Source organism: Drosophila sechellia, chromosome X (assembly GCF_004382195.2).
Source record: "Drosophila sechellia strain sech25 chromosome X, ASM438219v1, whole genome shotgun sequence".
Classification (NCBI taxonomy): Eukaryota; Metazoa; Arthropoda; class Insecta; order Diptera; family Drosophilidae; genus Drosophila; species Drosophila sechellia.
The window spans coordinates 22,651,880-22,665,147 of record NC_045954.1 but is presented as its reverse complement, the minus strand read 5'-3'; the positions used below and the strand labels follow the sequence as shown (position 1 = coordinate 22,665,147).

The 13,268-nt window shown below is 43.5% G+C and overlaps 1 protein-coding gene across 6 annotated transcripts; it reads left to right on the top strand.

Moving 5' to 3' along the window:
• Nucleotides 1–79: 79 nt before the first annotated feature.
• Nucleotides 80–13,177, top strand: LOC6620334 (ubiquitin carboxyl-terminal hydrolase Usp2). Of its 6 annotated transcripts, none has more exons than XM_032725697.1 (11): nt 80–130; nt 1,702–1,826; nt 1,889–2,535; nt 5,725–6,591; nt 9,459–9,669; nt 10,087–10,233; nt 10,294–10,507; nt 10,571–10,893; nt 10,978–11,127; nt 11,184–11,262; nt 11,352–13,177. In XM_032725697.1, the coding sequence occupies exons 3-11, from the start codon at nt 2,035–2,037 to the stop codon at nt 11,422–11,424; spliced, it is 2,565 nt and encodes an 854-aa protein (XP_032581588.1). In that variant the 5' UTR covers nt 80–130; nt 1,702–1,826; nt 1,889–2,034; the 3' UTR covers nt 11,425–13,177. The 6 variants fall into 6 exon arrangements, with proteins under 6 accessions (XP_032581588.1, XP_032581591.1, XP_032581589.1 ...); XM_032725698.1 differs by lacking the exon at nt 80–130 and adding an exon at nt 683–782; XM_032725696.1 differs by lacking the exon at nt 80–130 and adding an exon at nt 711–1,480.
• Nucleotides 13,178–13,268: the final 91 nt, after the last annotated feature.

Below are 13,268 nucleotides of genomic sequence, written 5' to 3'. Positions count from 1 at the left end.
TACACCAACCATACATGTATCGGGCATATCGATAGTCATCAAACAACCGTTAACCTATCTTCAAGATCTAGTGGCGTTGCCTTCGTTTCGGCATGCGGCCACACTAACAAAAAAAAAATAGGATTAAAAAGTGAGTTCTGTGCTGTGCTGAAAATTGCTTAAATTCGACCGGAAATAGGCGCTTTTGCGGTGCGAAACGCCTAGCTGGCGTTAAAATTTGTGGGCGATCATAGAGAGGGGGCTTTCGGCATCGCGACCTCGTTCGCTTCGTGATGTTCGTTTTGCGGTCAAATTTTCACCTTCGCCACCCTTTTGTTTTATATATTCGTATGAATTTATATACTTTATATACGCATTTGCCTTTATACATTTTTTGTGTTACGTGGATGTATGAAAACATTCACAATAGCCGTCGTCGTCACTTTTCCACTTTCCATTTTGAGAAAGATATTTCACTTTGCGTAATTCGTACGCTGCCAGGCGCTTCTGTGTGTGTGTGTGACTGTGTCGCCAATAGTGCTACATCGCTCGCGCGCACAATCTCGGCGCTGTTTTACTACTACTCCTGGCTCGCCCCCTTTTCCCTCTCACATTTCACTGCCAAGCGTACGCGCGTGTGTGAGTGCACCTTTTAAAAATAGAATCTCATTTCGTTTCGTTTTATATTTTGTTTTTGCTTTTATCACAATTATTTCGATTTTGGCGTGCAAAGGATGTATGAATTTTGTGTCCAAAGAAAGCGGCTAAAACGTGGTAACCGTGGAAAAAGTTCAGCTACACCTGTGAGTGCTTCGCGTGTGATTGTTTGAGCTTGGATTATTCCATTTTTTTAGGTGCATGTGTGTGAATGGGCTGTAGAGTAGTTGTAGCATTTTATGAACGAAAGATCGATTCGTAAAAGTGTGGCCATTTTATGTTAGTTAAGGCCCACCACCCGCGCCTTTCTTTCCCCCTGCGCAACACCACCCGTTGAGCTTCACATGCATGTATGTATGTAAAAGCAACGGTTTTTTCGAATGAGAGCGTAGACAGCCTGGCGGCACACACACGAACGTAACTTCATTTTAAGTGTTACCGCATAAGGCCATCCGTTCGCGCCCCCACACCGCCCCTACCCACAACAGCCAGCCAGCGTCACACAGAAGTTGTTGTTATGGCAAACTTGAAAACGTTTTTTCTCTATTTATTGATATTTTGCAATTGTATACAAGTGACGCAGCAGCTGATCGGTTTTCCACACTCCGCCTAACTGTTCACCAGGAACAAATCGAAGGCTACAAATTCCCGAGATGTGCGAAACCAAGCTTAATTAATTGATTATTGTGTGTATGTTTTTTGCGCTTGTGAAAAATCAATCAAAGGAAGGGGAAGAAAGGCGAGAAGTTACGCTTGAAGGGCTTCGCATTATCTTTTGCATCCCCCAGAATTCAAAATAACCTTGCGCCTGATAGCCTTAATTTCTCCAATAAGTTAATCAAATGTAAGCGAACAAGGTCTTGACAATTTTGATTTTTTTGCACTACTAAAACTACTGTCATTAAAAATGTGGTTTTGATTAAAAGATGTTCCCTCAGTAGATTACACTGGGCACTTTCAAATCATTTGGGTATATTTTTGATAAAGAAATTAGAATATTATAGTCCGTTTTTAAATTCGAGTTAATATGATAAATAGGAACTCAAGAAATTTCATTCTTTTCAGTTTCGCCTACAGCTTTAGCAGCAACAAGAGCGGGTCTTAAATGTAGCACATAAGCAGCCATTAAGTTTAAAACTAACCTAAACCTAGGGATATAATGCGATTATAATGTACATAACGTGACGCAGGTGGGTACATGATCACGTTTACACTGTAATTTCCATTAATGAAACTAAATTCCGCTGTATAGCCCACGAAAAACATAGAAAGCAAAGCAAAACCGGAAGCTAAACAGGAATCAACCGCTCAGCAATACCACGTGCTGCAAGCAGACCAAGGACACTTTCGACTTCATCCGGAACCCGGGGTTTGATCACTGCCGCTGCTGCCATTAATATGCGTGTAATTGCGCCGCGTAGATCGTCAACGTCAGCGGCGGGCAGCGGCAGTCTCTACGGTACATCGGCGGTCGGCACCTCCAGCGGCAGCACCACCAGCAGCAACTCCACCAGCGGCAGTCACCACATCAGCAGCACCGGCAGCGGTGCGGTGGATCGGACCACCGGAGGCGCCGCCACGAACGGTTACTCCCGCATATCGAGCAGCTACGACCGCGGCAGTAGCCTGTCCAAGTGGCTGCCCACCTCGTCCGGCGGCTCAAACTCGTCGGGCTACGGCACCAGCTACTATCCCAGCTCGTACTCAACGTACTCCGCCAACAGCGGCTCCTCAAGCGCCTCTTATGCGCCGCGCTCCAGTGTGCAGAGGAGCAGCGTTGGTACCACGTCGTCAACGTCGTATATGAGCGCCGGATCCGTCAGCAGCTCGTCCGCCTACCGCACCTCCTCGTACCTGAGCGGGTTCAGCTATGATTCACCTACGTACAGCCGATACGGAGTGAGTAACACCTTGCTAACCTCATAAGATGCACCTCGATTTACGATACACCCACTCCTGGTCGATTACTCTTACGTTTGGTGGCTGATCTCTCGGTTTTCAGTAATATCTCTATGCAAATAAGTATCCTGTATGCTGGGCCCCTGGTATAACTCTACTCACTGCCCTATCCCCGAAATCATCATGCGTTATGTATCTGCATATTTGGTGAAGACGCATTTTATTCAATATCAGTAGCATGAAGTTTAGTATTTGCAAGGCGAGAAATATGACATTAAAGGTCAAAACAATGTCTTGATTTGAATCGATTTGATGGTTGCTTTAAGTACTTGTACATACAGCTGTGTTCAATGGAATAGCGTAGAAAAGTAGATAGAAAAAAAGAAAGTCCCGTTAGTTTTTCGTGTTATCCCTATTTTCTTTACATTCTTAAATGTGCCCTTAAAATGGACATTCCAACAGGATAATGATCCGAAACACACAAGACAATCGGCTAAGAATTGGTTCATCCAAATTAAAATAGAGGTATTGCCGTGGCCAGCACAATCTCCCGACTTAAACCCGATTGAAAACCTGTGGGGACATTAAACAATATGTGTCGAAGAACTCCCCGACGTCTAAGGTTCAGCTTTTGCAGGATGCAAGGTCAAAAATTTCCCCCAAACGTTGCCAGGACCTGGTCGACTCCATGCCGCGTAGTTGTAAGGCTGTGCTGGCTAACAAAGGCAATCCAACTAAGTATTTATTATACCTTAATTAAAACATTAATAAGAAAAACTAAGTTAGTTTTAAGTCAAGATGAATTTTGTTACTATTTTTTCATACAAGAATTTCTGCCTTTTATGTTGTTTTAATCTATATTTTCGAAACTATTGAAGAAATAAAAGTGAAAAATTTGTTGAATTGTTTGAAATTAAATCCCTGATGATATGATACAAAAAATTGCTAATTAAAACTGTAAGTCATAGGATTTTTTATCTTAAACTCGAATAGTCTCAAGCACTGCTATTTTTATGAACACCGCTGTGTATACATACATATTTTAAGTGAATGCGAGTTTGAAAACTATATTGCTTTGTATGGCAACTGGTTTCAATGAATTAGATTTATAGCTAAGTAATGATTTGAAAACTGCAATATTTATAAAAGCTCTAGCATATAGCTCAGGATGTATAAGGCATACATTTCAGAGTAACAACTCGATTTGCAAAGCCTTCGGCCTTCACCCATTTAAAAACGCATTGGCATTTGCATCATGTATTATGCCTGTATCTGTTCTATCAGTTTTACCCGCGCAAATATTACATTTGTTAGTAATCCGCTTTCGGTTATATGCATTCGATCCCGAGAATAAACCTCCACAGCAGACTACACTCAGTCATAGCTCACGGTTCATGCGACCACGCCCCTATTTGTGGTGAACTTATTCCCGTTTCCAAACCCCACGGGCTCATTATGAAACCCGTCCATTAATCCCGCCGGATTACCCACCTATTTTGGTGTTACTTTATCCCTTAGACCTGATAGTTTCTTCTTTGGTGGCATTTAGAATATTTAAATTTGGCATTTTCGTTTGCAGATTATTTCGTTTTGTTTGTGTTGTACTTTGTGATTGCAATAACGAAACACCATACACACATTCAAATTCACCCATGCACGCCCACATAATCGTCGACAAGCACTCACGCACTGGGAAATAGTGTGTGTACTTTGTCTATCAGAGGGACAAATGCCAGGCTTTATACCTGCGAATTCGGACCTCGGTACAGTAGTCGCTCCTTAGCAATGACAGTTTGTGGGCTATTTGGAAAGTACGAGCTCCATACCCCTGGAGCCAACGAACGTACATGTCTTGTAAGCTTTAAAATGATAGGAAAACCTGATCTAAAGTTATTCGGTATTTCTTTACTTCTTTAGAAACATTGTGTAGAAAATGCTTCGTCGTACAAGTAAATCAATGGATAAAATAAACCAAGAATAATACAAATGACCAATAATAGTACTCATATTTTTAACTTTTAAACAGATTTCCTGTATGATTCATATCTTTGCTTCAACACAGGCAGATCAGATAGCGTGAACAAATATGTAAAAGGTTGATGCCCAATAGAAACGACAAAGGGACAGTCGCACAGAAGTAGATGCTTACGTTCCGGCTAAACATGATCCCTATAAAAGAGCGACCACTGTACCCAGCTGTCAAAGCAACCCATAACTCTTCAAATATGACCAAGTGCGTCATTGCTCATGCACTGAGCACAATCACAGTCGCAGTCACTGTTCAAGTTACGTTCACAGTGACAGCCACATTCCATTGGCCTCAGGCGAAAAGTGCGTGAGTGTGAGTGAGCTGAACAGAGCTGCGAACCACTTGTTGGCACAGATCCAATGGCAAAAAAAATCAACAACACCGAAATAACGGGAATGTAACGGCAAAACGCCGCAGCACCAACAATTGTGTCATCTCTCATCCCCCTCTAACCGCCTTGCGAATTCGTAACAAGGTTAATGCAACGGGGCTAGCGTTGTCTCTGTCTCTGTCCCTGTCTCCGCCTGGTCGTGCGTGTGTGGGTGGATGGGTGGGCGAGTGGGTGTGTGTGTGTGTGCCGCAGAGCACACCACATACGGAGTTTAATATGCTTCGCGATTTTTGGGATGCAAGGGTAGGGAAAACAAAAGCAGTCGCAAGGTGCGCCCCCTGGCATTTCACACTTGTAGTCATAACTTTCGATTACCTCTTGGCATCTAAAGTTTGTGTTGACAAGAATCAGCATTACTACTGCATTTAAAATTAGAATGGAAGAATCAATTAAGCATAACCTGAAAAGTGCACATAGGAAATCCTTCGAACTGGTACTCTAAAATCGTATCATCAGGACCTGATCCTTCATTTGTTTAGACTGTATCATTTGCGTTTCATTTGTGTATAATCCAGTCATTGACCATATCATTGATATTTCATTTCTTTACGTTTTGTTTTTGTCGTATACTTTTTTCCATTGAAAACATAAACATAACACATGTTTTATCGTTGCCGTTTACTGTTAAACGTTACCGCCTACCGATACTCCAATTCGAAAAACAAAAACCACCTCCACAAATTCATTGACACCTGTAAATGTTTCGCAAAAACACTCGTCAAAATATTCAAAATTGAAAATCCAACAAAAAACCAAACCGAAACCAAAGTTACCGCGCAAAGCGTCGTCCAGAATTACCACCAACGAGGACAGCTTGAGCGGATCGGCCAAGAGGGAAGACTACGGTCTACGGCGTGGCCATGATACCGCCAAGAAACCACCGATCAGCGGAGCAAGTGTTGGCCACAACTGCAGCAACAGTGCGAGTAGAGACACCAAAGCCGTCGATGGCAACAAACGGCTGTCCAGTTCATCCTCATCTCCATCGCTGGCCCGTTTGGTGGCCACCTCCGGACTGGAAATTTACGAAAAGTACAGTCCGGCCAACTATAAACCCAACTGTGAACTGTCACGTTCCAGGTCGGGGCATTCTGAGACGGATCTAGAAAACGGAAGCAACAAAGAGGCGACGCCCACCTGCACGGTGACCCTGGAGAGACCAAGGAGCAGCACCAGTCGATACAGCCGCCTGTACAGGAACAGCAGCGATGCAGGAGGGGACTCCTCGGCTTCCACGGGAAAATTGAGCTCCGGCAAGTACTCGATTAGCAGCAGCAGTAGCAGTGGCAATGTGCCCACGGCCACCTTTACACTCCGAAGCAACCGCACGCGGCGCAGTCAGGAGGAGGAGGCACCCACGAGCACGGAAGTAGAGCAGGCAGGCCCAGCAGCTCCATCACCAACGCCAATACCACCGCCACCACCTCCACCCACAAATGGGCACAAGCCGGCTGAGTCGAATGGCGGACTGGAAGCCAAATTAAACGGTCTATCGCTGCTCTCAACTTCGCCCAAAAGAAATGCCATTTACGAACGAAATCAGGACACCACAGATGATGCAGGTGTTGGGCAGGATAGTGCCGACAATGCCGATGTGAGCACCTCGGCCACATTTAAGCTAAACGACAGCAGCAAGGTAAAAACTTTGTCCACAAGTTGAACGGAGACTAGAAGAGCTGCCCCGGAAAACGAAAAACCAAACTAATTGCATGTGCCAACACAACCTGAACAACTATGGCGTTTGCGATAAAATAAGAAACCATTTAACCCCTAACCCAGTATTAACCATTAACCACCTTACCTCATTTTATTCCAATTCCGCCTTCTGTGTGTTCATCAGTCAGCCCAGCAAAAGCCGATCATTTAATCAAGTCTACATTTTTATGTATTTTTAGCTTAACTCTTGCAGATTGCGACCCTTCTAACTTAAACTAAACTTAAAAATCAAGCCCAACTAAACGCCAGGCTAACTATTAATACTTCTAACTAAAATCAAGCCCCCTATAAAACCGTCATACGATCATCCAAATACCATTTGATTAGGATAGAGTGCGGAGCAGAACAGTCGAGAGTAGTTTATACGTGGCAGGCGGCGAGGAAACAAACAAACACTACACAAAATCTCGTATCCGGTCAACCGTAGACCGGCCACATAAATTTACGCTACAACACTATAACCACAAGAGGAGCTTCTGCAGCATAGAGAGAGAGAGAGAAAAGGAGAGTGCGGTGACCATCCCGTCGAATGATGTTAGACATTAAGAAGACCAGAGGATTCCACAAGATTCCACAGGCATCCAAATTACAGTCAACAACGAAAACATCATCACTTGTAGCCACATCAGTATCAAGTCAAAACGAAGTGCCATCACCAGGAGGATCGGCTGGATCAAAAGTAGGAGCTACCAATCCAGTGCGAGCGGCCAACCAGCGCTTCTTCCTAGTGTCCAGCTACAAGGACTCAACATTTTTGAAGGCCGAATGCGACCTGGCCCATGCCCATGTGACAACCAGCAAGGTGAAAACCACGTTGCAACCGCACCGGCGGAGTCGTGCAGGTGAGGATTTAAGGAACAATAACTACAACACTAGCAGGGCACCAACGCTGGTTAATATGCGACGACCGTCTATGTTCAATGGCAATCAGCAACCAACCACCACCACCAACACCACCATCAACTACACCACCAGCAGGAACACCACAAGTAACACCACCAACGGGGTGCTCAAGTACAGCGTGCGCTCCACGACGGCAACTGCAACTTCAACGTCTACCAGGAGCTACGGCAAGCTGAAACCGCTCAATAACAACCAAACGACCGCTGGAACAACTGTGATGAATGGACACACCAATAATAATAATAACAACACCAGAAATAGCAGCAACATCAACAACGGCGGCAATAACAACATGCAACGCCAACAACAGCAGCACGATGACATAAGCTTCATAGACAGCGATGATCCGCCGGCAACTGGTGGCCCTGGAGCCGGAGTATCGACAACCAAGACGAGCATTTGTTACTTCAAGCCCATCACCCCGCCGCTGCAGCTGCGGCACGAGCAAAATCAAGTTCAGCCGCAGCCCAGCAGCTCCAAGTCAGCCAGCCATCGCTATCCACGACCCAAGTCCACTATTATAGCATCGGCCCACTCGAATTTTGCGGCCAGCTTTGAGAAGTTTAGTGGTGGCCTCTATAGGCAGACCAATGGCGAGACCAACACTGAGAGCAGGACCAGCAGCAATGCCAGAAGATACGGCATTGATTCGTTGAGCATTAAGGCCTCAATAGAGAAATTCAACAACCTCAGTGGCCAGAACAGACAAACTCCGGGCTCTGGATCAGGAATAGGACCTGGCAGTGTTACAGCGGCCGGTTTAGGAGGAGGACGGCTGTCTGGGGCTAGCCGTACCAATCACGGATCGCAGGCAGGCGGTAGCAGCAGCAATCTGCAGCAGCGCTACAGCAGCGACCTGGACAACATACGCGTGGCGGCTGGGTATAGTAGTTCCCTGACCAGAGCAGCCTATCGGACTACAGCCACAATGAAGAGGGTTAGCACGCCGGAAGCGGCAACCTCTGAACTAGGCGGTCCTATTAGTGGCGGAGGAGGAGAAGTCGCCACGGCAATGGTTCAGCCCACAAGCAAGGTAACGGTAAGGGGTGCTCACAGCATCCGGCAGCCAATCGAATGCGATAGCCTGGTCTTGACCAACAAGGATGCAACGACAGCGGCAACACCTACTGTTGCCACTGCCACTGCCTCAGCAACACATACACCAGCCACGTCTTCCGTCTCCACAGTCACAGTCACCGCCGCAGCTCCAAACTCCGCCAGCGATAGTGTAAGTCGGTCCTTGGCCAGGTCACCGATCAGTTCAGTTTAGTTTTATTTACTGTCTCCATTCCGTTTTCTTATAAGTATTAAGATATTTGAAATTCGTGCACTTGTCAAGAGCAAGCAACTGAAAGTTCAAAAACAATTTGTAGCTAGAACATGTATTTACTCCATCCCTCTTATGGATTCATCACAAACTATTTTCCCTTGTTAACGTCTACCTTTTTTTGCTATCAATTAGTTGCGTTTGTGTTATCCTTTGCATGCTGGTCTATTATCGCTGTCTGTACTCACTCTTCATTCGCATTATGAAACACAGAAAACACATGTACTAACTTCGACTTATTGTTGTTTTCCTTTAATCTCTGACTGTTTACCTGCTAGTTGCTTTAATTAACTAACTTAACCTTACCCTTAATACTAATATCTTAATACTCAATCTTTCGCCCGAGCCATTAGACAGTTATAGATTATCAGTGATGGGAATGTTGTTAGCAAGTCGGAAATTGGGAATTACTTTGCAAGATTCTGAAATATACAAAAGCTAATGGAAGAATCGAATGTCCCCATCACTGGAAATCATTCGCTAGGTTACTATTGCGTTCGGGCACTTTAATGAAAACTCAATTAATACTCACATGAGATAGTTTCTCTGTTGCACAGACGTTGGCGAGAAGTGGCACTGGGAGTAGCAGCACTGCCCGGAGCGTCCTGCCTCCCATGACGCCTACGTCAAGTCGGTACTGGGATCGGGACAGCGGCACCAGCCGCAGCAGCATAGGCACCTCCTCCGCACTGAACTCATCATCCCTGAAACATAACTTGGATGACGGCTACAAGAGCGCCTCCTCTTCGCGGGATGAGAAGTCCGAAGGTGGGTAGAGTATTTAGTATTTCGGTTTTATTTGCCGCATTGGTTGTCATAGAAAATATGGTTGTTCCGTTCCGTTCGTCCGTTCCCTGCCAATCGTAGTAACAAATGACAACCTTAGGTTCGTTTTTATTGGCTTAACCATGTCACTCTGAAAAAAACAAAAAAACTCTGTAAACAAAAAGTCTAGTGAAATTCAATTTAAAATTTAATAGTATTAACTTGGAACAAAAATATTACTTCGAGAAATAGGAACGTTGCAGAGGTGTCAAAAGAAGGCTAGGACGGGCGAGGATGGTATTGTCTTCCATTGGCGAATGCAACCTCACGCATCCCGATTGGGGAGTAGAAACCTCGGCTATGCCTGCCCCTGACCATTGAGAATAATATGTATCCCTTTTCTGCAATGCGTATCCACAGGTCTGTGCGGTCTGCGAAACATTGGCAACACATGCTTTATGAACTCGGTCATCCAGTGCCTGAGTCACACTCAAGAGCTGACCCGCTTCTTGCGGTCGCACCACGGCTCTCGCTCGTTATCCACCAAGGATCAGCAGATACTCCACGGTTAGTTTCTTGGTAGATTAACACATTATTCTTTTTTTTTTACCCCCTTTGCGTTTGCAGAATTTGCCAAACTCATTCAGGAGATGTGGACCTCTAACGTGCACACGGTGACGCCCATGGAGCTAAAGAGGGCGTTCTCGACCAAACATCGCATGTACAGCGACTACAACCAACAGGATGCGCAGGAGTTCCTGCGTTTTTTCCTTGACTCGCTGCATTCGGCCCTCAATTCGGGCGTCAAGGGTGAGACGCTCAACATTGACGATAATCTCAGGTGGGTCTTTATTAATTGGTTTGTATAATCTTCCAACTAATGCCGTTAATGATTAACCTATAGTGACAATAAGAAGGCGGACTTGACCTGGGAGTGGTATACGCGGCACGAGAACTCTTTGGTGCGCGACCTATTTGTGGGTCAGCTCAAAAGCACACTGAAGTGCACCACCTGCGGTAACACCAGCGTCACCTTCGATCCGTTCTGGGATCTGAGCGTACCGTTGCCGTCTTCTTCCCGCTGCAAGCTAGATGCTTGCCTCGACCTCTTTATCCGCGAAGAGGTCCTTGACGGCGACGAAATGCCCACGTGCGCCAAGTGCAAGACGCGGCGAAAATGCACCAAGAGCTTCACCATTCAGCGTTTCCCCAAATATCTGGTTATACGTAAGTTTCCACATTCCCGTTTACCTTTTAGTATTAAGTTTCCTTAATGGCAAAGGAAGATAAAATCTATTTGCATATTTACAGACCTAAAACGCTTTTCGGAGACACGTTGGAGCAAGCTGTCCAACATCGTTGAATTTCCCACATCAGACAGCGAGCTGAACATGGGCTCCTATGGCGCCAACTCCAACTCGAATGTGCATTACTCGCTTTATGCGATATCTAATCATATGGGTGAGTTTCACGTACACTTGTGGATTTCAGTGCACTTATCAATACATATCCAACAGGGTCAACGGCTGGTGGTCATTATGTTGCCCTTTGCAAGCATCCAGTTTCCCGCAAGTGGCACGAATTTAATGATAATATGTAAGTATAATTTCCTTTGTATTAATACCTAGACTCACTTCCCTTTACCTGCCAACTATAAACCTATTGCACTCACCTCAATTTTGCAGAGTCAGCGATGCCTTGTCCGAAAACCATCTTGTTTCATCCAGTGCCTATATTCTTTTCTACGAGCGTACGTAAGGCCCAATCCGTGCTCTACATGCAGGTGCCGTGTCGAGTACAATGGGGTTACAGATGTCCCGGCGGACTCTGCAGATAGCGATGGAAATCAAGATGACCATGTGGTTAGATGAAAGCAGGAGGAAATGGATCAAACGAACTTTTAGAAACGCTTCGTAGAATTGCATACAAACAATTTACTTAATTTAACTCAACTTAAAAGCAAAACAAACTAACTCCTAACTTAAAGCAGAAACCAAAACAAAAACGGAAAACTGAAGAAAAGTGCATAAAAAACCAGAACTAATGTACATATACAAAAACGAACTTCGATGGCTAAACTATACAACTAAAGGAACAAGAATATAACTCCGACGAAAAACAATGAATCTGTGCAATAACAACTTTCGGCAAACCAAGCAACCTCAAGCCCCAGGATAAACGCAAGAGAATCTAATGCGAAGTAGTAACAGGAATTCTTTTGTAAGGATACTGAAAGCTATCAATATTTCTCTCTTTCTAAGTGTTATTTAATTAAAACTAAATTTTCAATTTGCATCGACGTACTCTCCCTGTCTCTTTTTTCGCGCGTCACTCTATCTCTCTCTCTCTTTTTAATTGACTTTATTGGTTTGCCGAAGGAAAGTGTCCTGTGGTTGTGTGTAAAAATAAACAAGTAAAATAGAGCGTGGGAAAAGAAACTGAATATATATTTTCAATTCGTCTTGTGCAATATATTTCAAAAAAAAACAAAACAAAATTAACTGTAATAAGCACTGCAAACTAAAGACGGTTCAAGCCAAAAAATGAAAGAAAACAAAACGCAATGGCGCCACAAATATCTCCATAGCTAAGAGAAAAAGCTTTATAGCAACTAAAACAAAAAGTAATATTAATTAATTGATAAATGAGCAGCAAATTGAATGAAAGGGGCCGCGAAGTGAAGCTGAAATCTGAATTGTGAAAACGTACTTATGATAATTGCTAGTAGCAAAATTAAAAAAAAAAGATCAACAGCAACAACACTAAAAATCCATTGTTATCCCCTGGCCAAGACACCTACCAACCAAGAAAACTTTTCAGCCCATGTCATAAGGGGTGATTTCCGCAACAAGACACCAACCAGGAACAGGGAATTTTCCCAGGCTACAAAAGACCGTTTCGAAGTTCGTTTTAATGTTATACAACTTCGTGTGTTTTTATTTTGATTGGCTTGCGAAAAGCTACTAAAACTAGTCTCAAAGAAGAAAAGTTATGTACAAAGCCACCACTTAACGAAATACACTTTTAATTTGTTTGAATTTGTGCGTTTTTTGTAGTTTAAATCGAGTGTTTTTCCACAACCCAGCAATCCTACTTATACTTGTTGCAATACACATTTTTGTTGCTTTTGTTTTGTTTTGTTTTTATACATACATATATAATATATCTTATGTAATTTATTTATTGTATTTATGTAAAGAATATAAAGAAATACACCCAAACACCTACACTCACAATCAGCGAAACAGGATGTGTACATAATGTAACTTGTTTCCAACAGATTCACGATGAACTACACAAGCTTCAACCACACTGAAATTTGAACGAAAAATAATAAAAGAATTATTATTTATTTGTAAAGAAAGTGCAACACTTTCTTTTGGCTTAAATATTAGTTACGATTTTAATTGTTAGATATTTTACTAACGTTAAAGAAATACTAAAAAGGAATCCAAAAAAAAAATCATTAAAAACAACAAGAGAAAACGGAAGAATAAACGCAAAAGCAAAATTTAAAAATAAACATTTTGAAATCTGTTTTATTCATCTCATCGATTTTATTATCGACCAGGGCTGCAATCAAGTGCAATAATATAACTTAA

What these genes read in the sequence shown, in the direction of transcription:
- LOC6620334 (XM_032725695.1), top strand. Translation starts at nt 7,201, where the DNA reads ATGATGTTAGACATTAAGAAGACCAGAGGATTCCACAAGATTCCACAG. An exon ending in GGATCAGCAGATACTCCACG is followed by an intron (nt 10,234 to 10,293) that starts GTTAGTTTCTTG and finishes TTGCGTTTGCAG; the next exon opens with AATTTGCCAAACTCATTCAG. An exon ending in TGCGATATCTAATCATATGG is followed by an intron (nt 11,128 to 11,183) that starts GTGAGTTTCACG and finishes CATATCCAACAG; the next exon opens with GGTCAACGGCTGGTGGTCAT.